Here is a 25,683-nt window from a genome sequence, read left to right as displayed (position 1 = left end):
ACCGGGATTTAAAAATAGTTACGCAAAACAGAGCGTGCCCGCTCCAACCGGTTTTAAAGGGTTAATGATATAAGTTTGCATATGGTAGAATACTGCATGTAATCACTTGTGTTTAGAAGTATATAGTTGGTGGCATATTGAAGGAATGTCTCATCCTAGGAAGTCTGTAACATTCCAGGGTGTTCTGGCGTTCACCCCCACATCCTAGGAGCATGGGAAAAGGTCGTACCTTGTTTTATTGTTTTACGGTAGGATTAACGTAGTTATATCTGTTTTAGTCTAAGTGTCTTTTGTTTAGATGAACTGTTGGACTTTCCAGACCAGCAGGTCAAGGGAAGTCGTTTATGGGGTCACACTCTGACACACACACACACACACACACACACTGAAGTATAAATAAAGACTGGGGCAGTCTCTCATTTGCGAATCTTGGAGCCTCACTCTTGGTGTGTGAGCTCAGGAGACTGCCCTTGCTAGCAAGAAAATCTGTGTGTTTCTCCTCTCTGATTCTCTGCTGAAGAAGTGTTTTAGAATATATCTCTTGACAGTGAGTTTATAGCACGTCCTACAGAAAGGAATCCCTGAGGTAGATCAAGTGTAGACTGGACAGATTATGTTTCTTGGCTGGCCTGGGAATGCCTCTACGTTCCCTGGGATTAGCTGGAGGAAGTGGCTAGAGATAGATACCTAACTTCTACTAGTAGTTTGTGTACTCTGCACACCTATGGTACCCTCTGCTGCATCCCAGAACGCAAAGCCTGCATATCGGAAGGCATTTACCTCAAACAAGCTGCATACACCTGGTAGCTGGGTCGGATCATGTTTAGACCATAAACAAAGTGCTCTGAAGTATGCAGAACCAGACTGAGACCATCTCCTCCAAAGGGTCTTGGTGTGGTTGTTTTGGTCAACACCTCAGTGCGAACTGCAGTTTAAACAGAATAGACTAAACACTGCAGGTGTAAACACCCTGAAATATTGAATAATGCAAAGCTGCTATTACGCCAAATGGCCAAACTTTCTCTCTTTAAGTTGTCTTGGCTCAAGAACTAAATATTTAGACAAACTCAACATCAACTATAGTGGAACTATTAAAAAGTTGACTGACTCAGCATCTCCAGCACCACTAGCTCTTTTGCACTCACATTACAATACTATTCATACCACATACTCCCTTCCTTTATTATACAAACTTGTAAACCACTACACACATTAAACAATGATATCTCAAACATAATTTAAAAGCCTTAGAGAGATGGTCAACGATTCAGTTTCTAATCCAAGTGATTTACAATACTGAATCAAACTACACCAACAACAAAATGTGCCGCATTCTGCTATGCTTTACACGTTCATTCATTCTTCTTTGCCTTGTTTTATTCCATTCACTAAATCTTCTGTCACGTCAGCCACTCCCAACCATTAATCAGTTGATATTCTCCGTGTCTCTGCACATTTGCATCTACTTCCTTAATTAATCCAGTCATTATTTATACCGCAGGTTTACTGTTTACCCTTTATCTCATCTCTGGGATTTCTGGCATTGCAGCAGTGCTCTGTAGCCTGTTTGCATACTGATATTGTGGAATGATAGCAATGCCTAAAATAATTTTACGCATTCTACGAGTGTTCACAATGTTCATTGTCTCGTAAAATGTTCATTGTTTAGCAAAATAGTAGGTGGTGAGCAACGATGTTGTTTTGATTTTTATGACCATAACATTTGACAGCAAAGCCAGGCTGTTTTGATTGAACATTCTCCTTCATATGCCTGACATTGTTACAGTGTAACTGTACTGTACTGGGCAATGAAATTATATTGCACAAACCTGTGATTCTGGAGAAAATGGTAAACATGCTCCTGGCTGCACTTCTCTGGGGTTAAAAATTGTGGAATAACTGACTGAACTCCTGCTTATCAACTATGTTGTAGCTGGAGACCCAGCTCTCATCCCCAGTGATGTGCTCTGACATGAAGGCTGGCTCAGTTTGAAACAGAAATTGATCTTTGCTCTCCTTGGCAGAAGAGGATTCCTAAGAAAGTTGCATGAGAAGATAATCTCCAAGGGGAGACTGCAAACTTTAGGTATGGTCTTTGAATTTTGACAAGGTTGAATTCACGGAAGGTCTTGATTCATTCAGCCCTTTGTCATACGATGAACCAATGCAAAATTTATGTGGCACAACAGAGTTTTTGAAAAAATGAGCTATTATCAGCTATAAATAAGATCTTTGTTGACAAGACTACCAATAGACTGATATTGGCAGATGCCCACAGTTATGTGAAAAAGAAAGTTTTCACCTTGCAGACCATTTGCAATAAATCCTTGCTGCGTCTGTGGGAATTAAAAAGGTAGCAGACAGATGCTGCTATTTGATTAACTCATCAGCAAGTATGACTACAGGACCACCTCTGGTCTGGAGTATTCAGATGTGTGGTAATACAATGCCACAATCTTCTCAGAAGTGGATGTCCCAGCAAATTCACTTCGAGGTCAAGAGGCCTAAATGTTAAAGTTTGTAACAGCACCATTAGAACAAGACCGACACGGAAGGCTTGTACGGAAGGGTTTCCAGAAGATAGGCTCTCTAAAAAGATTACTGCAGCATGGCTAAAATTTAAAAGCTGCATTTGAGCAAACCACAAGACTTCTGGAACAATGTCCTCTGGACATATGAGAAATGATTGACCATAATGCACAGCACCATATTAGCACAAACCAAGCACAAGCAATAGTGGTGTGGCTGATTTGGGCTAGTTTTGCAGCCACCGGTCCAGAGCACCTCAAAGTCATTGAGTTGATGATGAACTTCTCTGTTGATAAAAATATTGTGGACTCAAATGTGGGGACATCTGTCCAGCAGCTAAAGGTTGCTGAAACTGGGTCATGCAAGAAGACGGTGATCCCCAAGAACAGCAGCAAATCTATAAATAATGGCTGAATCCAGACCTCAGCCTCACTGAAGTAATGTGGTGGTATTTTAGGGAGCTGTGTATGAATGAAAACATAACTCAATCAACTCAACCAATCCTGAAAAGAACGATGTAAGAAACTTATGAAGTCATACAGAAAATAAATACCAGAAGTCACTTCTAGCAAAGACAATACTTCAAATACATGAATCATGTGGCTATGCTACTCTTTAGGAATAATTAGCATGTTTTTGAAATGCAAATTTAAATGTCTGGTCTGGTGTTGTGCTTAATTGTTCTTCTCTAAAAATAGAAGATTAATTCCCACCTCTGAACAGATGCCCATCTCAGCAATGGAAATGAAGCATAATTATACTTCCAAGCAGCTATCAACCTGCTTGGGAGATTAGAATAAAGAAAAAAATGTAATGCATACCTTCCACATTCATATACCACACATCTAAAGGACTGGAATGAGCTTTTGGTTTGTTCATCTTCTGTGATGACTAAAAGGACAACAACAACTGCTTCCAAAAAGTCAAAAGGTAAGATTTCAAATAAAGATAAAGCCCAAACCAAGAGGAAATATCTATAAATTAGTCAAGAAATTAAAAAAAGAGGTCCCCAAAAAAGAGAGCCCAAACACCAATCATCAGATCACCAAAGGACACTGAAAGATAAAGGAAGCATTGATTGAGAGGATGCATGTAATGCTAAAATACAATATTGATCATAGCTTAAACATGAGTTTGTACACATGAACCTAAAGAAATTTATCAATAGCTTTTGTCTGTAAAAGGATCATAAATAAAAGCAAAGCCTGACATGGTCAATCTTTCAATAGACCTGAACTGGAACCTTTCAAAAATCTTTACAACCGGGCATCCTACATGTCTTTGAAAGTTTTTTGGAGTTGAACCCACTATTACTCTAGACATCTAACCTTGAGCGGTGTCCAAAGTATAAAAGAAAAAAGCTGTCAATCATCTTTTGTACAGCTTGCTTGCAGAAGCATTTGCTGATATCTACAGCATTTACACCTTCCTCTGCTCCTAACCTCATTAAGGTGAAGCCCAGATTAAGGTTAATATCACAGGCAGTATTAAAGACGACTCAGCGGCCTTGAATGAAAAGAGAGCCTTTAGATTTGAACCTATAATGACACCAGGAGCCCAGAGGCTACAATCATCTTCACCTCTGCAGCTGTTGTACTGTGCAGGAAGACAGGGATTCTGATATTAATGCTGCTGTGCTGTGACTAAAACATGGTTACTCTTTTGATCTGTTGTGAAATACTAGTACTGGGCAATCCTGCAGCTTCTTTATATTTTGCTAAAAAAATGGGAAATAAGTACAGCAATTTATTGAAACACCCAAAGCATAGTGTTCAAGGCAAAAACATACTAAAGAACTTGAAAAGCACCATTTGGCAGGATGACTGCTATTCTTCAACACAGCCTGAACTCTCTTAGGCAAGCTTTATGTAATTTATTTCAGAGATAATTCTACAGACTTCATTTCAAAGCTTTTCTTTGGATGCTGGCAGTTTTTTTTTGTTTTTTTTTTGTCTTTTTCATCATGATCTTTGAAGCATCTTTGTTATGGTGTTGGGGACGTCGATCCATGACTGAGGCTATGTCCACACGTACACGGGTATTTTTGAAAACGGAGATTTTCCGTTTTAAAAAATAATCCCGTCCACACGTAAAGGCAGAAATGAAGGAAAACGCTGCTAGAAACATGCCAAAGCAACAGGTGGGATATATTCCTAACCGTGCAGAAATGTTGGCCAATCAGAAGTCTAGAAGCCTCGGTGGGAAAAAGTAAACAAAGCTGGGGCATAGAAGCAGAACTGAGTCGTATGTGTGGAGGGACAGTAACTGTGTGTGTATATGTAAGCATTTAAACACTGCAGAGAGTACAATTAACAGTAACAGTATTGTAGAAATTAATTTCACCGAAACAATAATGTGGCGCACAGTGTGACGTCAAAAAATGCGCACACCTTTGACGCTGCGTTTTCTGCGTTTTCTCCGTTTTTCTCGTCCACACGTAAATGCAAAAACTGAGTTTTTAAAAATATCCACCCTGGCCGGAGTTTTTAAAAATCTCAGTTTTCAGTGACCAAAAGCACCGTTTACGTGTGGACGAAAGGTGCAAACGCATAGAAAAATCTGCGTTTTCAAAAATACCCGGGTACGTGTGGACGTAGCCAAACAGTGTCCCATTGTGTGTTTTTCCAGGAATTCTTTTTTGGCAGTGTACTTGGGATCAATATCAATATGACAGATGTTTTCCAGGTGGTATTGTACGGTGGATAAAAATGTAATGGTACTTTTCTGTTATCTGTATCATCTGCTGAGACTGCACTCAGTGCTAACAAAGAAGAACGTAGCACGAACAGCAAAACAGGAGGACGGAAGAAAATGGGAACGGAAATTTTAAAAAATGTGAAAGCATTTCAAAGAAAACAAACAAAGTTAAATGCAGGCTGTGCAAAAGCAGAGATTTCCTTCCATGATAAAAATGTAAAACTCTGGATCCCTGGAGCTGTGACGTCACCTCAGCGTGGGTCAGTTTTAGAGAGTTAAGTTAGTGCGCCGTGTTGATACCTTGTTTTTGGTAATGTTTGTACAGTAATGTCTATGTTGGCTTACCTGTCGGAAACTTCTCAGGATGATGCTTACTAAGCGAGCACCATTTGTGAAATGTGATAGTTAGCCGTTAAACAGGAATAGCTACACTGTCTCCTAGTTTTAATGAATTTAATTTGTTGTGGGGTGAGACAGGATGATATTCACAGACTTGAGCAAATGAACTACTGGAGCCTATAACAGGAGGTTTGCACATAGGAAGCAACGATCAGAGTTATTGAAATAATCGTAGACTAATCGACTACTTGAAGAAAAATTGGCAGTTTAGTCGACAACCAAAATCTTTAGCTGCAGCCCTGATCCCTCCATCAAACCTGTTGACACTGATTCTCAGTCTAGTTCTTGTGTAATGTAACACACTTCTACCTTTCCTCCCTGTCATTCTTCCTTAAAAATAGCTTCTTGACAGCCATCTTCCACTGAATGAGACCATATCTGATGATGTTTCAGACAGCAGATGGATCAACAGAAGGGCCTGATGCATCTTTCAGGTCCTGTGTCAGGTCGCTGCTAGATTTTCTCTTCTTTTCATATACAGTTCACCCTCTGTAATTTTTTAGGCATGATATTTATATTTTGTCCTCCACCACTTCTTCCATATTTTAAGTACACAGTGGACGCCATGCTGCGATATGCCAAGTTTTAGCAAATAGCTCTTTAAGAATACCTTGTTGGTGTAAAAGAACTATTTTATGCCTGTCAAACTGTGTTATAATTGGTATTTTTGAAAATAGAATGGCAGTAACAAACTCCGAAAGATATAATTTAAACCTGATTGAGTAAGATGCCTGTTTTCAATGCTTAAATAATTCAAAGGTCAGTGTTTAAAAAAACCTTTGCAAATGTTCAACAATTCATGGGAAATCTGTGGGAAAAAGTGCAGTCACTGTCAAAAGAAAGCCTGCTGCTCACTAACACAAGTCTGTGTCCCTGGAAGCAAAATACGAAGAAATTGTAATTCTCTACTGCAGACTAGCTATGTTCCATCCTGAATAGCACGTCGAGCCTGCAGTGACTTAGAGCACTTTTGATCCCTATGGGGGCTGGTCTTTCTGTTTACTGTATTGGCTGACTGACTTCAGTGCCCTCAGGCAAGCCACGAGGGAGACTAACTGATCCATAAGCCACACCGAAGGTAGCTTGAAATATATATTTACTCATTTGGTGGACTTGGCGACTAAAGCAGGGATTCACTGTCAGTTTTGAGTGTTTTATCATTTTTGTCACTTTTTGTCTCTTAACACCTTTAGCACCCATTTAGGTGCTGTCCTTACAACAGTGAAAATTAAACATGTTTTACACTGTATAGAAATGCCTTTTTATTAAAAAACCATCAACTGAATAACACGGAGGTCACTGTGACAATGACGGAAATAAAGAGGAGTGAGTGAGTCAGAAAGTGACTCACAGGAGCATACGCAAATGAATGAATTCAAAAAATAACTCCATCTTCCAAGCACTTTGCAATCGCTCAGCAACATCCAGGTTGAAGTCAAACTGTTCCTGGTAGCAAGAACAAACTTCCCAAAGTTTTATGTCAGCAGGGAAGACAGTGTAGTAATTAATAAGAATACAGGCTGCACTGTTCAATTTTCAAAGACCAGCCAATGCTAATAGTGACCCACTGAGGTGGCACTTGTTATATTTTAGTACCTATAGTTCTGGTGCAGTCACAGGTCAAAATATGTGCTCTAAAAAAAAGCGTACGCTGCTTTGTATTTTACAAGACTATAGCACTAAAGCCAGCACATGCAGGTTACTGCCACAACTTAATATTCCATAAAAACTGTCTCAGAGTTTGAAATAATGTTTTGTGTTTAATCAACGCCTTTTGGCACTGCCATTTTTGTTGTCTTGTTAATTAATCTGCTAGTTTTGCTGGCATGCAATTAAAATGAGGTGTTAAGTTTGTGCTACCCTAAGAAAATCCCAGATTTGTGTTTTCTTTTTCAGATTCAACCCTTATTAGATGAGTGTCAGAGAGGGGCTGGAAGAAGAAGAACCCAGCTTTAAATAATCATCCTGAGTAATTTAAAATTGGCATTATCTGCCAGACCTCCCTCATTAGATACGTATTTTTATCTTTATCTGACAAGTTGTTGAATTCTTATGTTAATGTAACTTTGCCTATTTCAGAATTTCTTTTTTAATCTTATAAATAAATAAAAACTTTACATATTAATGAGTCAGGCCCTTTGGGTCACATTATATTGCATGGAAGGAAGGTATTTTTCTGTTTCCTATACTCATACTCAGGATATCGAGACGTTTTGGACCAGTTCAATCAAACTCTGCTGTTTTTTCCCATTTGATTTGGGTTGTTTGAGCTGGCAAAAAAGCTGTCAATCAAAATCTGACTAAACTCAAGCAGAGAGACCCTGCTTTTCAGGCTGTCTCTATGCTGGTTTGACTGTATGCTGAAAACAAACAATATTTTTTTAAGGGTACAAGTAATTCATGATTTAAAAAACAAACAAAACCTTTGTAGGTGATCTATGATAAATGACAGGAGGTTGTGCACTCAATACCTCTTAAAAAGTCAATGAAATGCAGCATCAACACTTTGGGTATAATTAAGATTTTTAAAAAGTCCTTGTTTTCTTCCTTGCTGTACCTGACCATTACTTTTCATGAGGTACGGTCTTGACAATTAGTGCTGATAAAGATTTATTTCTTAATTGGGTTCATTGTGACACCAAAGAAAAATAACAACATAAGGCTTATAATTAGCAGCATGACTCTCCATTTCATTTTCACCATTTGCTCTGGTAGTCTGGTTCGAAATCAACAATGTGTATGATTCAGCAGAGCCCCTGCTGTGCTTGGAATTCATAAGAACGCAGAGCGACAGTTAACAGCTTTTCAATGCAGGAATAAACAGAACACAACATGTGAATGAAAAGCGAATTTATCGAAACTATTACCATTACCAAAAATAGTACCAATGGAGTTTCCCTGAAGGCAAGACGCATGTTTAGCGCGCCACAAACGCAACAAACCAGCTGCTCTGAGCACAGTCGGCACAGCACTGTGAGTATTGTTGTATTATCCTAGTAAGAACTTATAGGTAAGTACATGTAACAAATGTTATACAAAGCCAGTATATCTAAATATATTGTGTATTTAGCTATCTAAATACACAGACATTCACATTAACCACCTTAATTGAGAATCCAGCCACAACCAGGGTGCCTCCACCAGACAACCTGTGCAATCATCTTTAAATTGAAAGTCTATTTTCATCCAAGTGAGCCAGCATTTATGTTTAGTATTTTATGTTCTGTTTTTGCTGCATTTATTTTCTCATTAATTTTCTGCCTTCGTTAGGCAGTTGTATATGTGGGGTGTCACTGCTCAGTTGCTATAATATTACTTTGATATGTTAGAAAATGTTTCTTACTCATGTTTTCTGCAAAACAGTACAAAATTAGACTTGTTTCTGTCTTGCACGTTGGAAAATATAATTTATGTTAATTACAGAACAACCTACCCATTATAAACCGATTCAGACAAGTGTGACAATTTACAATTAGCATGTAGGACATTACGTTATAAGGGAATAGCATTCGGAAAGATGATTGCTTAAAGGAAGGTTTAGTGTTGCAGCCAAGGATAATTTCCCAAGAGCTGTCAAGATGAAAACACCATTCAAAGTCACAAGAGCAGCCAGTGAGGATTACAGGTGGTGAGATAAGGCAGGTAGAAAAAGAGAAACAGAAAAAAACAGGACAACAAAAAGAGAGCCATCATAGAAGCGCCAGGTGAGGTTTCAGACAGCCAACCAAATGCAGTCGTTTTTCCTCAGTTTTGCTTTCTAATGCCTGAACCTCTTTTGCAACAAAATCATGCATTTGAAAAAAAAGAGACTACAAAGGTTGCAGCTACAAAGACTGCAGCCCAAAAAACATCTGATGTGGGTATATGAAGGGAGGCTTGCCTGAGAGATGTCCAGCTCTACCTATGCTGATGGTCATATCATCAGAGTCCAGGAACTGGAACGGGGGATCCTCTGCTTTTTCTTTGTGCCACTTGGAGTCAGAGGGCAGAGCCAAGGCACTGTGGGGGTCCGTACCAACACCCTGAAGATGACAGAAAAAGACAGAGACTTAGGTTTTTTCGGTTTTAGCTTTGGTTATTGATTAGCCTAGAGCTGTGAATGTCTGTATACATTTGAGTTTAGAATGTTTCGCAAAGTTGACAAATCAACAGAATGAATTGTGCAGAAATGCAGTGCAAAGTGACTCAGTGTTCAGTGAGCTGTAGATGAACTTTTTTAGCATCACCATAACATTTTCATTAGTATTTCTGATTTCAGTGAAGTGTTAGAGATGCATGTTTTCTAAATATATTTGTCCTACCTGATTAAAACTGAATTGTATATAAAATCGCAAGACCATCTTTTAGGGCATTGTCACTTAAAATGCTTGTTAGCACTCAGTCTAGTGCATCGCTTCACATTGTTGACAAAGAGCTGACATGTTTTTCTACTCTGATTAAAGTCCAGTGAATGCTGTGTCTGAAAATGATATAGGAAACGTCACACTGTTGTTGTAAAGGGAAGCAATTCCAATTAAACCACCGTTCAAGCTCAAAATTAGCATACATCTCAGCTTTGGTTGGAGACAAGTGAATAAATGGGTAGTTCAACTTCAGATTACATAGACCCTGAAGGAAATATGGATAGAAATAGAAATGCTTCAAGTGCAAAGTGAAGGACTTAGCATGAAATAACTTATTGAACAAAATAACAGCAGTGATGAACTTTGTAGCCTGCATCTGGCTACGATTTGTTGAATAGAGAAGTTAAGACCCAAGTGCAGGGCGGAGGAGGCAGACCAAATTAACAAAAGACGAGCTGTTTATTTAGGCTAATCCATAAAAGCTCAAAACACAATCCATGCCATGAAGCACAATAGCTAACAGACCTCAGGAGAACGTGGAGGAAAATCACAGTGGGCAGGATAACAGACACTGCAACAACAATTGAGGAAAAGACAGGACTATTTATACACGCAAGGTGATTAGGGAAATGGAGACAGTGAAGGCAAACTACACACAGGTTTAGACAAGACAATCGGCCGCAGGAGGAACTAAAACAGCTCAAAACACAGGAGACAACTAAGAGAGTAAAACAAGAACTGAATTTTACAGAGAGAAACACTAAAGGGGCTGATAAACTCCATAAATACTAAATTATGTTGGAAATGTGGGAACACAGCTTATTAAAAATAATATTTTTAGAAAACGATCATTCTGGGGTAACAGTAAAAGTAGGGGCACTTAAAAATAACAAAACTCACACAAAGCAGACAGAGAGGATTTGGATTGGTTTTATTCCTGCTTTCTTTCCTTTCCTTGTTTCTTTCTGTTTTTATCTCAGAAAACTGTAAAGTAATTGTGTAAAAGTAGCTGCATGTTGAAAATCTTCCATTAACAACAAGCAATCTCCTGCACGCGCTCACTAACTGGTCAGGGAACACACATTTTTCCTTAGCGGCATTTTTCCCAGGCAGTCACCGACTGGTCTCTAGACCAATGTGACTGAGGCCTTAGTCTACACTGTTCACATAATATAGTCAGTGTTGGGGAGTAACGGAATACATGTACCGCCGTTACGTATTTAAAATACAAAATATGAGTAACTGTATTCCGTTACAGTTACCGTTTAAAAAGGTGGTATTTAGAATACAGTTACTTTGTTGAAATAAATGGATTACACGGCGGTACTTCCCTGTTTCACCCTGGCGGGTCAGGCCTGTTTGGGTTTTGTTTGACAGCTACGTTCTGTTGTTCCAGGCGGCAGCGTTACGGTTGCCATGGTTACAGGGTGACGCCCTCTCTCTGCGTGTTTCCTGGGTGAGAGAGCGCCTGTTGTTGTTGTGCTAAGCTAATAGGCAGAATGCTACCGGCATAGCTCTAAATAATGTAGCATCATAGGCAGTGTAGTCCGTGCTGCAGGGAGAATGGACTGCCATACCCGTTATGTGTCTGTGAGCGAGGGAGGGAGAAAAAGGAAAAGTACGAGCTGTCATCGAGCAAAAACGGGAGCTGGAAGCATGTAAATATAATAATAACCACTGCAGCCAAGAAGAGTGCCTGACGAGCCCAGTTGTAAGTAAGCTATTAAGACTCGACTGTACACCGTGTTCGTGTTTTCCTCCAAAAACAATAAGTTCCGTTGGAGCAGCCTTTCAGCGCCTCTCTCTGTCTCTCGCTAGCAAAGTGACCCAGACAACAAAGTAAAGCTAGTTTTCGGCTACGAGCCCGACACAGAACCCACCGTATTAGCCAGAGGTCCCTTTACTACGTACTACGGTTCGGAGCCGCGGACCTTCAGTTACAGTAATAAATCACAGCAATAGTACATTCATGTAGTTGTAAACAGCATGATAATATATTAAGTAATCCAAAGTATTTAGAATACGTTACTCTCATTGAGTAACGTAACGGAATACGTTACAGAATACATTTTGGGGCATGTATTCTGTATTCTGTAATGGAATACATTTTAAAAGTAACCTTCCCAACACTGAATATAGTCTACGTGATAGACAATTTTTCAATATGACCACAACTCTTGAAAAAGTCTTAATAGTCTTGAAAAATTTTAAAAAAAATTTAATAAAAAAATTTTTAGTCTTGAAAAAGTTATTAATGTAATGTACCTGTAAGTAGCACAAGTTAGAATACACTAAGCTAGTCGTTATCAGCAGTTTGTGCAAGAGAACAAAGTTAATCCTTTATCTCTGTTACAGTCCAATCCTTATGCATCTGTGAGTGATGAATAGTCCAACCCATGTCATTATCTAGCCAATTAACTTATTTTAGACATTTCCAGTCTTCAGTGCTGCAGTGTCAGTGAAAACAGTAGGGGGGGGGGGGGGGTTATGGGGGGGCAGGTGTCATTGACAAGTAACTGGATTTTATTTCAGTGCTAAAATTTGTATACTAAGGAGATAAGAAGTTCTATATCCATATTATGCTTTCCACAATGCACAAGTTAAAATTAATAACAGACGAGCGCTTTACAGCTGAATACATTTCACGTTCAGACAGACTCATCTGTCAGAGGGGAGACAGCTGACTGCAATTAACCTGACACCTCTGCTTTCACTGTCAGAGTAAATGTGTTCAGCTCCATTGTGCTACCAAAGAAATGGCACCAGTGCTGAGAGCATAGCACATGAAACCAGTAGTCTTGTTTGTCTACATGCAGTACAGAACGTTAGATTTGCACTCGATTTCTTATTGCATGAAGGAAAGAAATTTTGCAGTAATGCTCTTTATTGCTAACTACCTAATATCAATCAATCAATCAATCTTTATTTATAAAGCACTTTTCATACAAAAAAAATGTAGCACAAAGTGCTTTACATGGTTAAAAGCAGCCCCCCCCCCCCCCCCCCCACACACACACACACACACACACACACACACACACACACGCGCGCACACTTAAAAAGTAAAATTGGACTGGGTACGCATGAGCCAAGTGAGGAAACACTATCATGGGGAGCCGTCTGCACCGGAAGCCGGTCACAGACCGCAGCCTCCAGGCTGGGCACACAGCAGGAGGGAGGCAAAGAAGCCCCCCAGCCAGGCTGAGAGGACCCCCAGAGCCCCAGCAGCCATGGTCGATCACAGCCCCGGTGCAGAGAGCGCCCTCTGAGGAAACACTGGAGATATGACCTAATAAGAGTATATACTGGGTAAAAAGATAAAATAAATAAGAACGGGATACAATATAAATATAAATATAAATAGAGTAAGAAGATTAAAAAATGAATAAGAATAAAATCAATAAATATTAGGTAAAACCTAAATTAACAATAGAATAACAGGATAGAATAAATAAGCGTAAAATAAATAAACGTTAAGTAAAAGCCAAGTTAAAAAGGTGGGTCTTGAGCCTGTTCTTAAAAACATGTACGTTCTCTGCGGCCCTGAGCTCCTCCGGCAGGCTGTTCCACAGACGAGGACCATACCACTGAAAAGCTGCCTCTCCGTGAGCATGTGTCCTGACTTTAGGGACAATCAAAAGGCCAGTACCAGAGGACCTCAAGGTCCGCGAGGGTTCATATGGTAAAAGCAGATCTGAGAGATAAGAAGGCCCAAGACCATTAAGACATTTAAAAACCAATAAAAGAACTTTAAAATCGATCCTGAAACACACAGGGAGCCAGTGCAGCGATTCTAAAACCGGTGTAATGTGGGCCCGCCCTCTGGTCTTCGTCAGCACACGAGCTGCAGAGTTTTGTAAAAGTTGCAAAGTTGAAATATTCTTTTTAGGAAGACCAGAGAGCAGAGCATTACAGTAATCAATGCGACTGGTAATAAAAGCATGCATCAACATCTCCGTGTTGGCCCGAGAGAGAATAGGGTGGACTCTGGCTATATTTTTTAGATGATAAAATCCAATTTTGGTTACATTTTTAATATGTGGGATAAAACCAAGCTCAGAGTCAAAAATAACACCTCTCTCTGAGCCTCAGGACCGACAATTAAAACTTCAGTTTTGTCCTGGTTAAGCTGTAAAAAGTTTTCTGCCATCCAAGATCTTATATCTAAAATACAGTTAAAAAGGGCATCCATTGGTCTGGTGTCATCAGGAGACATGGAAATGTACAGCTGAGTGTCATCAGCGTAACTGTGGAAGTTCACTCCATGCCTCCTGATGACACCGCCGAGAGGGAGCATATACAAATTAAAAAGTACAGGGCCTAAAACTGACCCTTGAGGCACACCACATGTCATTTTATGGATCTTAGAGGAGCATGTATCCATACTCACCATAAAAGTTCTGTCTGAGAGATAGGAAGTGAACCAGTTGTGTACAGCACCAGAGAGGCCCACCATGTGTTTCAGTCTGTTTAAAAGAATAGCGTGGTCTACTGTATCAAAGGCTGCGCTTAGATCCAGTAGCACCAGGACTGAGAGCTTTTGGGAGTCCCAGTTACATCTAAGATCATTTAAAACCTTTAGGAGAGCAGTCTCTGTGCTGTGGTTCACCCTAAATCCAGACTGGAATATCTCCAGGATCTGTCTATCACTCAAAAAGTCATTAATCTGAGTAAAAACAAGTTTTTCTAAAATTTTCCTTAAAAATGATAAGTTGGATACAGGTCTGTAGTTATTAAAATCATTACAATCCAAATTGCTCTTCTTCAGAAGGGGCCTCACCACCGCCGTTTTAAAGGCAGCAGGGAAGACACCCAACTGAAGAGAGCAATTCACCATGTATAAAAGCTCAGCTTCAAAAGATCCATAAAGTGTTTTAAAGAGTGAAGAAGGGATTGGATCTAAAAGACATGTGGTGGGTCTCACTGTGGAGAAAACTTTCTTAAGGTTCTCAGCATTAACAAAGCTGTCTTAAAGCTGTCCAGTGTCTCCTCAGGTACAATCGAGTCCTCAGATGTGTTTAAAATCATATCGCGAGAAGATAAAATATCAGATCTGATGGCGCTGATTTTTCCCCTGAAGTGGTCTGCAAACTGCTCACAGAGCGAGTCTGTGGGGGTTCTGTGGGAGCTGTTAAAATCAGGGTTAAATAAATGATCTATGGTGGAAAAGAGGACCTTGGGATTATTTTTGTTATTACTGATTATTTTGGCAAAGTATGAATTTCTTGAATTCCTTAATGTATTATTGTACATTTTAAGTTGCTCGCAAAATATTTCATGGTTGATTGTATTTTTATTTTTCCTCCATCTCCTTTCTGCTGCCCTGCAATTTCTTTTGAATTTTTTGACTTCTTCGTTTCTCCAGGGTGATGCATGTTTTACGTTAATCTTTTTGGTGGTAAGTGGAGCAACGGAGTCAAGGCTTTTCTTCAGTTTGCTGTTAAAATGACTAAAAATAAAATCACAGGGTGCAGGTAAAATCACAGGGGGGCATTCGTCTAAAACCCTGGTAAAATTTGCAGCCACTTCAGAGGTTAGATAGCGCCTCCTCACAGTTCGCACTGAGGTCTCCCGCTGAATAAAACCGGTGATGTTAAAAAACACAGTAGTGGTCAGAGACAGCCAAGTCAACAACAGAGGACACACTGGCGGACAGCCCATGGGTGATGACCAGGTCCAGGGTGTGTCCTCTGTTGTGAGTCGGCTGCTAGAACCCCAAATACTCTTTTGTGACAAAGTAACAAAACAAGGATGAAAATGAACGTGTTCTTAACAACTATTCAACACGTCACCCAGTCCTACATGCTATGCATCATGCCGTCTTCTGTGGAATAATGGCTTGATGCATGCTCAGTAACCTGTGTAAGCAACACCCCAGAAAGCTAATTCAGCTCATTTAGATGCAAAGTTTTTGGTGGGAGAACTGTTTCATCGCTCATCCAAATGTTCTTGAGTTCTTCAGTCTCAGCTGACTGCAGGTTTCCCCGCTTTAAAAACTCTACAGTTGCATAACGATCAAAAGCAGCATCATTGTAGAATAATGAGACACAAGATCATTGCTGATTGTTGATATGCAAATTGTCTCAACCATTAAGCAATGGCCAAGAGTACTATTCATGTACTATTCATAGAGTCTGGGGAATGGCTGCAATCACGCACTGTAAAGATGGTGAAAGATGTACCCTTAGGGTCCCTGCTCAGTTCAGAGATGGCCGTTTTCATTTTACCCAAATGGCTTCCCTTCACTCTCTGCTCGAATCATCCTTCCTGCTAAGTATGTGCATATACTCATTATTGAAGAGAGGCCACTGGACTGTAGCTGTAAATAGAGAACAGTGTCCCGGCGTGATGAGGCAGCTCTTTTGTGCTGTGCCATTTAGCCAGAGGGAGAAGCAGTTAATTCCGTCTATTCCTTTGTCACAAGGGGTCAGTAGCTCAGAGTTTTACTGCAGAAGCCTTTCAAAATTTGCATCTCCAACTAGAATTGAACCAGCAACATTTCGCTTTCCAAGTGAGCGTGTTAACTAATGCACAGGAAACACACAGGTAAAAGAATTCACTATATACATGACTCTGGCCGGGGGCCCTGATCCTTGGGGAAGACCTGCTTTAACACTTGTTTTCAATTGAGCTCTTTGTGTGTTATATCTTTGCTCTTCTTCACAACTTATTCAAGAACCAAAGCAGCACATGCAAGAGTGGAGTTGCAGCATCCTGATGACATCTAAATTTATGCTCCAGTGGAGGATGTGAATCACACCCTAAATACTGATCCCTATGTGTTAGTTTATGGTATACATCAACTTTCAAGTGTCCCCATTACTGCTGATAACTTCACAGTTTAATAGCGCTAGCCTTTTGGGAAAACCTTCAGTTAGCGACTGAAGAAGCCACTTGGATGAGTTATGAAATGTTGTTGTGTCCACATGAACCGACACAACTCTATGGGAAAGCGGAATAATAATGATGCAGAGATGTTTTACACAGCCAGAGTAGCATGACGGCAAAATGACAGTCATCAGTCATCTTAATCCGTTTCATTACCTTCGCAGTTAGTCTGTTGCCATACTTAGGAATAAGACAGGCATAAGACACTTAATTAACAATCATTCAGGGCTACATTCTTCCGAAGGATAAATAATCATAAATGAGCTTTTTGTGATCTTTGCTGGCTTTTTTGAAGACAAAATGCTTCAAAAGTGTGTCTGAATCTCTTTCAGAAGAAAAGCAACATAAAAGAAACTTAACGCAACATAAAAGGATGAAACTTTAACAGCCAACTTAGTAAAAGTACAAAATAAATAAACCGGGTTCCATGTCAGGCATAGTGACATGACTATCCAAAGCCATAAATAACATTATGAAAACCGAACACTGAATCAGCACCACAGACAGATGGAGGCTTAATTAAGTAGTTTTAAAAAATGGCCACTTTGCTGAAAACAGAGTCCATATATTCATTAGCCAACCATTAGATGAGTAATGTCCAAAAAAAAAAAAACCCAGCTACTCCTTCCCTGTTTTCAAGCAAAAGTGAACAGAAAAATTACCCGTGCTGACTACCACAGATAACTTATATAGACACCATGAAGTACATCGCTTATGTTATCTACATGTTAGTACTTGAACCACCACTAAAATGTCATACAAATATTTTTAAGATAAATTTGAAACTTTAATGTGGGAATTTTGAATCAGTCTTAATAATATTTTCAAATTCGGAACATTCCCGTATGTGTGTATCAATCGTTCCCTATAAAGCTACAGAGAGTCTGACTACAAAGCTCCTGTCACTGGCGAGTGTTAAAGTAAGCTCCACTGGTAGAATAAATCCATATATGAATCCTCTTCAATCCCAGAAGAAAGCACATCAAAACCAGCATGCTCTGCTTACAAAAAGTATTCACTTCCTGTTGAAGGCTTCATGTTATATTCATACAACCAGAACCCGGTTTGCATCCAAAAACTGCTCCAGCACTGCTGATTCTCCAGATGGGTGGCACACAAATATAAGTAGAAGATAAGCAAGAACTAGATGAGAATGAAATTATGGAGTTAAAGCAAAGTGGATCACATGATGTAATCCACGGCATCAATTTTGCATTGATTGAGCCCCTTTTTCTAGGAAAAATGTTGTTTTTATCACTGTAAATTATAAAAATTATGTAACGTAGCAAGTACAATGTAAAATAAAATAATAACATGCACTAATGCCTTTTCTGCTAATTGTAGATGGAAAACAAAAATGGACTCCCCGTCATGCCCCTTAAGGTTTAGACACTGGTTTTCCACAGTTTTGAGCATGCAACACCTTCATGTCACCCAGTGGGAGACAACCTGTCTCCAAACAGTTGTCTCCTGGATCAGACTGACTGCAGTCAGGCAGATTAGCCAAGAGTTGCTAATGATTGCTGTCTAATTTTAAAATAAAGACAAAATATTAAGCCAGTCTGTGTCTCTTTGCCAAAGGGCACTCAACTTAGCTGGTTGCCAGTTGGTTATATTTTGTTTACATTCTTACATAAACGCAAGATTGCCATGCACCTATTTCCCAGTTAAATTGCCTCAAGCAGCAACGACATTATTTGTGGAGCGATTTTTGAACTTTTTTTTCCAAATGTCTGATGTTCTTGCTGAACTTAATGTAAGAGTGAATTTCTGTTTAATGTAGAAAGCAAAAGATTTGCAATAGATGGCAATAGATAGTAGCCTGACTCCATCTTATTGCCATTTACATCACTGTCTTGACGCACCAAAGTCACTTTGAAGACAGCAGCTGATTGCGAGCGTGCACAGACCTGGTCCTCGCCTTCAAAGCAACCATCTCAAAGGCAACAAGACTGCAAGTTCACTGCACATTTTCAAAGCGGTTTTGATTGTCTGTGGTCTCCAACCAGTGCTTTCCTAGTGTGATTGTAGCACTAGATGGTTTATTTTAAATCCAATTCCTTTAAAACACAGGATGCGGGATACAACTGGCCTCACTCGCTAATATGCACGTCACAAAGTTCTTACCCACCACAAAAAATAACCAGGCAAGCTAAATGACAGTAATTTACCACCATTTTTTGTGTTAAAGCAATTTGTCACACACTCTTTTTAGATTTGCCTTGAGGTGGCGTGGAAAATGCAGCCAATGTGGTGGAGAGTCGCCTGCACGGCTACAGGAAAAAAAAAGAAAGACAAAGTCTGATTAAAAACATGAAACCCACTGTGTCTGAATTTCCTAAATGATTCTTCGAGATTGATGATGTTTTTTAGGAAGGAAAAAAAAGAAAAACTAAAGCATGGCTGAAATAATGGAGTTGCTGAATGTAGTTTCCACTGAGACACTCACTGTGCCACAGGCACAAAGAGAAAAGGCTCGACACTGAAGGTGATGCGAAAATAAACACTAACAGGCCACAAGAAAAAGCTGAGAACAGGTGGAGGACAAGGACCAGCTAATCTGTCAGCCTGAGATGAGAATCTAAGTGCCAAGAAATTAGACTAGAAGTGCAGCAACGGAAACCATTTTTAGTAAATAATACGAAAGAATAATGCCAATAACCATATGTTTTTAAAAGAATTAAAGTGTGCTCCTTTTCAGTTAATAGTGTGCGTTCTTTACATGTATTTATTGTTCCACTGATGTTCATTTCATTTTGATTCTGGGCAATTTTAGCTTGCTATTAGTTTCTAAGACAGCCAGGCCTTCATCACTTGTTTGTGAAGCTGTGTCAAAGGCACTTCTAAAATGTGTTTAAAATGCAGGGTTGTCAAAATAAATAAATACATATATAGCCAGCACCTACATTAGTAGCTGAAGTAGTACTTTGGATTGAATTTTGTAAAGCGGCTGCTTCAACAACACTGAAGTATTTAAACACTTACCATAAATATAGCCCACACACATTTGAGAGCCACATTAGCCATCCGCTAAGTTAGCATTAAGTTAGCATCTAGTAACTATGGCTAATAATAAAACCATAATGTTAATTCCTGCTTGTCTGTAACAATAATAGTGTTAATAAGTTCTTTTTGTCTAAAGAGTGTCACGTTTCTCTTAAAGTCCTGCTTTTAAAATAGAAGCACCAGATGCACAGCACCAACTCATGCAGCCTATTATATTTAAATATCCGTCACATATATACCTTATTTACAGTTATGCTACTATGTTTATCGCATTACTTCAGGCAACTTAAAACAGTGATGTGATCGATGTTACTGTTTACATTTTTCTGATCTTTATTTACAAAAAGGCACCTCTTACCGTTTTTAATTTAAATGACATTCGTATTGAGTATGATTAGTATTATTGGTATTACATATAGGTGTTTTCCTGGATTTGAAACTGCAGTATTGTAACAAATCAGGTAAGAATCACAGTTTTGTGCGACATGTTTTTACACATTGTGGAGATTAGAGAAATATTTTACTGCTATTGTTCATAATCATTATCATTACCCTTGCATTAATAATATAATCTACAGCATTGATATTGTATTCAGATGTTTAAACATATTGGCACCCAATTAGCCTTTATTACAGGTGCAGTTATAACCACTTTAAACTGTTGAGTTAAATCTATAATCTTAAATGCTTTTGAATGCTTTTCATAATCTTAAATGTTTATATGCAGATTATATTGCATTATAAAAGAAAGGCCTAACTCTGAGTACACTCTGTGCCAAAGTAGACAGGAAGCGCAGGCTTTTGCAGAGCGTGCTTGTGAAAGTGAAACTAAAGCAGAGTCTCAGTGTAAGTTACTTTGAGGAGCTGTTGGGAGGATGCTATTTGAATAACCAGGTTATTCATTATTGTCTTTTATTCATTTATATCTTTTGATTAAGCTTTTAGTAGAGGTTCTTGATTAAAACATTTATTCAACATATTACAGATATAGTTTCAGTTAGGTTATTATGCACATGAGAATTGGCCTCTCTTCTCATAAGACAAAGTTCGTGTGAGGTCGAGCCACACATACACACACTTAGACAGCAGTTAGACTCAGGGGTAGGTGAAGGTTCAAATAATATTTTGTAAAAGCTTGCAACTACAAAATTGTGCCTGCAAAAGAACAGTTTGTTGCAGAATGTGTGCCTGATGTTCCAGACGATAAGCGAGCGGCCGGCAGCGACAGGAAGACACCTGGCATGGAGACGAGGCGATGTTCCTTTTTCAAACTGTGTTAAAAGTCATTGTGGTTTTGATTTGACGTATGCATATATTGTATCTGTTTAACGCATGAGGGGGCGTTATAAATTTCCCTGATGGTATAAAAACAACTGCTTGTGTATTGTTAGACAGAGATCGATGCTGATTGTGTAACAGTGTTCATCTCTCCACGCGTGTGTTCATTAAAATCATCGTTTGACCGACTCTCCTGGACCAGTGTTGTGATTTTGAATCCATCCTGTATCCCTCCTCAATATTTGAACCCTTAACAACATGGTTTATGCAAATATTTGTCCATGTCCTCACCTACACCACTCAACAGAACAAAAGATTTTTCACCATTATCATAAAGCATAAAGCAAAATAAACTTTAAACTTTTTAAATTTGAAGTCCAAAAATTTTATGCACCAATTATTTTTCTTTTATTATTTTGTTTGTTTTCTTGTTCATTATTCAACATCTGGAAGAACATAAAATTTAATCACAGGTACTGTGCAAATAACAACTGTTGTGCTTGCTAATAAATTAATTATTTTATTTTCTTAAACAGGTGTGAGAAATCAATGTAGAAACCAAACACTGTGTTATGGAAACTTACCTCTGAGCTACAAATTAAATTCAATCTGTCTTTTTCATTCTTGCTCTCTGGTTATTATGTATCCCAGCAGCAATAAAATAAGGATACAGCCTGCGGTGGGAGAGGCAGGAAGTTTGGTCAGGAAAAACAAAATGAAAAAATAAACTAATGAGTGAGTTGGGGCATGACATGTGGGGATGTAGTGTCACTGTTTGGCTGAAAACACTGACTGCAGCCTAACAGCTGCTGTTAGTGTGTACCCATCAGTCCATCCATAGATTTTTGTGAAATAACAAGCAATCAATATGAATCCTGCAATATGTTTGGAAAATAATTGGTAATATGCATTAGGGACATTAGCACATATTGTATAACCTAAAAAAGTCAATTAAATATTGTCAGAATAAAATATAACATTAACAATTATAGTCCAATAATAACATAATAATTTAAGCTTATATTCCAATTAAGTGATTGTTCTTTCTTTGCTTTTTCACATTTACGGCGGGTCTTTATAAGGTAACTGTGACCTCTGACTTTGTGCTGGAATGAGTGCGAACATGTGAAATCGGTTCAAAGTGTGTGTGTCACACCACAGAGGAACTCACTCACCATCTCTGAGGATGTTTTTAACCCACAGTGGCCTTTGGTGACAACCCATGATACAATCTCATCAGCAGGTGTGGGCTCACTATTAAAACACTTCCAGCAGCGGCAGCAGTCTGGCTTTGCTGATGGCTGAAAGTCACCCTCCCTCTATCTCTTCTTTTTCCTCTGTCTCTACTGTGTGAGCATATTTGATGACACCACAGGCACGACACAGAGCTGCATTACTATTTGTGGTTATTACTGCAACCACAATTTGTAGAAAAATATAATACATGCAAGGAATGGAGTAGGGGCTATGAAGCAGTACACGAATAGAAGAAAAAGGGAAATGTATATTTGGTTTAGCATCTTCAAAGAATAAATGGCTTATTACACTGCTGCTTGTGTTTACATTTTTAGATTATTTTCAATTTCCGGGATGTAATTGCTTTCCACATATTTCAGTTTCCAATTAAAACAAACCTGCAGAGACTTAAATCAAGCTCCAGATTCTCCAGCCTTATATGAGATTACTTTCTGACCAATCGCTTCCACAGACAATTGAACTTAGCTAAACTACAAAAAAACAGAAAGAAAGAAAGAAAGAAATCCATTTTCTTGCTTTCCTCTTAGATCTTTCATCAAGCGTAAAAAACAAATTTAGGCAACTCGAGCCAACGACTGATTAAATGAGTGTCCGTTAGCAAGATTAGGTAAAAACTACAGAAGTGAATTTCCTTGAGATGTGGAGCGTGGGGAAAGAAAGAAACCATTAAAATCTCAGTTCTGGGCAACTTTCAATACAGGGCATTTTGGCAGAGGAAGCACTTTGTGAGTGACCTTCTGGCTTGTGTTTTCTGTGGTGTGACTGAGACAGAGACAACTTTGTTTCCAATTTTGGGGCTGTGCATTACCACAATGAATTTTAAATGAAGTGCAGACTTTCAGCTTTAATTCAGTGATCAAAAAGATTGCATACAAATGTATGTATGACTGAAAATAAAATGTTCATTTCTAATACTTGTTTGAAAAGCCTTTGCTGCAGCCTGGAGTCTCTTGAAGGCTGAAAGTCATGGACATCGGCAGATTGTCGGTTTCCTCCTTTTCAATGCTCTGCAAGGCCTTTACTGCATCAGCTTTCAGTGGCTGTTTGTGGGCCTTGTGAAAAATGAAATGCATGCTCAGCTGGGATAAGAAGAAGAATTGTCTACACCTGCCCACGAAATAGCCTTTGAGTCAACTGTCCAATTAGCTTTGGTCCCTTTGAGGGTAGCAGAGCTGAAACTCCTTCAATTTGAATGTTGCTACCCTCAAATGAAAGCTGAGAGTCCATTATGTCCATTATATAACTATAATTGAAATATGTTTCAGTAAACAGTTAACTGTTTTTATCTTCTTCTCTTACTATTTTCACTCTCTCTTTATTTACTAGTTGTAAAAGAATAAAATAACAACTAACCTAAAATGTTCCTGTATTTTTTAAGCATTGACAGAGACATCACCGTGATATTTAAACGTTTTTATCGATATTCAAATCATTTCATTTCACTGATCTTGCTTCGTTTACCTCCCCAATGCCAATGGAAATAGCTAAAAGTTGACTGTCGTTCTTTTGCTCCCATAAATTGCTTAGTTTACTTTCACACCACACTGTACCTTTACAGTGTTTACTCTAAAAATTTAAAATGAGCTTTCTCTTTAATTATGAATGTTTAGTCAACAGGAATTTTATAAAAAATAATGAAATGGTTCCATTATTGATGGCTGGATCCAAGCAGTCAATTATTTTATTAAAGGTCTTTGCTGTTAGCGATAACTCTCAGCTCACTGCAAACAACCAGAGACCTTTTCTGTTACCACATCACATTTTCGGACACGCTTCCACTGGCAGATGTGGAGGTTCGTGGGCTGAAAATGAATGTAGAAAAATCCAGACCTTCCTCAACAGCTGTCTCAGAGGGATTCTCCACATTTGCTGGCCAGACACCATCAGTAACTTCGAACTATGAGAAAGAACCTGTCAACTCTTAGAAGAGAAAGAAATCAGGAAGAGAGGATGGTGCTGGGTAGGGCACGCTCTACGCAAACTGCCAACCAACATCACCAGGCAGGCTCTCAGGTGGAACCCCCAAGACACAAAAGCAAAAGAGAGGCCGCCCAAGAAACACCCGGCAATGAGACCTCGAGGCAGAAGCAAAAAAGTTGGGCTACACCTGGACCCAACTCTAAAGAATGGCCCATATCCTGGGAGGAGTGACGAGCAGCAGTAGTAGTCGTTTTTTTTAATCTCACTCAAGATTAGATTCAAGCCAAAGCTATAGGTGCAGACTTTGGGCTGTCTGACACAAATATCCAGGTTTTCGAAGGTAAAACATTATGAAATGAAAAGACAGGGGACTGATTAAAATGTATGGCTATAACTGGACATTTAACATAATTTACTGTATCACTTGCCAGCTTGTCTCAGTCAATCTACCCACTCCTCACTGAGCTCAGAAGAGCCTGCTGATCCTCATGTACTGTAAAACTCTATATGGCTATATGAAAGTCCCCCAGCTATCTGATGTTTATATGATTCATTCTGTGTGAAAGCTGAAGCAAGTTTGATGAGGGAGGCAGTCAAAGCAGCCACTGCCCTGTTTCCATCAAAAACACACCAGCAACCTGTCACATATTTACACACGGGAGCCCACTCACACCACAACCCGCTTGATGGATGTGGCCTAAAATACAGCATACACTCATGCTATCTCCACTTCACACTGGGCTCGGTGTGTTTGATCATGGAGACCCAGTTTTTTCAAGCAGAACTAAACCTAGCTGGTGCTCACTCAAGGAGTCGTCAAAGAAAACTATTTTCTGCCATGGAAATTTCAATCATAGCCGTAGAAGAAGTCTCCTGAGCCTCATTCCACACACAAGGATAACTGAGCAGAGGTTCGGGTTGCTTTAGAAGGATTAAGATTTGTTGGCTGCTTACAGTAACAGAACAGAATATCTTTAACTCGAGTGACGCTATCTTCACTTCCCCGCTCTCTCCTCTGGCCGTTCCTCACAACACACCCTGGACAGGGAATGATGCTGGTATGAGCAAGAAGTCAAGGAAGCCATTATGGGAAAAGGGAATGACAATCACTGAACTGAGGAGGTGGGTTTTAAATTTTACAAGGCTGTAATTGCACCCGTTCCCCAACTCTCTGTGAATAATACTCAGTGCCATCAATCGATTCAATTCAATCTATAAAGCGCCAAATCGCAACAGCAGCTGCCTCAAGGCATGTAATATAGTAAGGTAAAGTCCCTCAAATAATACAGAGAACACCCCGACAATGAAACAACCCCCTATGAGCAAGCACTTTGGTCACAGTGGGACAGAAAAACTCCTTTTTAAC

At 39.3% G+C, this 25,683-nt stretch overlaps 1 protein-coding gene across 2 annotated transcripts in view; it reads right to left on the bottom strand.

Annotated features, from left to right (window-relative positions):
- Positions 1-25,683, bottom strand: part of slc39a11 (solute carrier family 39, member 11) — a 179,344-nt gene that overhangs the window by 59,620 nt on the left and 94,041 nt on the right. Inside the window, exon 5 of one of the 2 annotated variants that reach the window (XM_087845068.1) lies at positions 9,506-9,647. In XM_087845068.1, the coding sequence (XP_087701194.1) occupies positions 9,506-9,647 (142 nt within the window). The remainder of the gene's footprint in view (positions 1-9,505; positions 9,648-25,683) is intronic. The other variant, XM_087845069.1, reaches the window with a different exon arrangement.

The sequence above is a fragment of the Neolamprologus brichardi genome, chromosome 8, assembly GCF_056152115.1.
Source record: "Neolamprologus brichardi isolate AB-2024 chromosome 8, ASM5615211v1, whole genome shotgun sequence".
Taxonomy (NCBI): Eukaryota; Metazoa; Chordata; class Actinopteri; order Cichliformes; family Cichlidae; genus Neolamprologus; species Neolamprologus brichardi.
The sequence above is the reverse complement of the archived record's forward strand: the minus strand, read 5'-3'. Positions and strand labels throughout refer to the sequence as shown.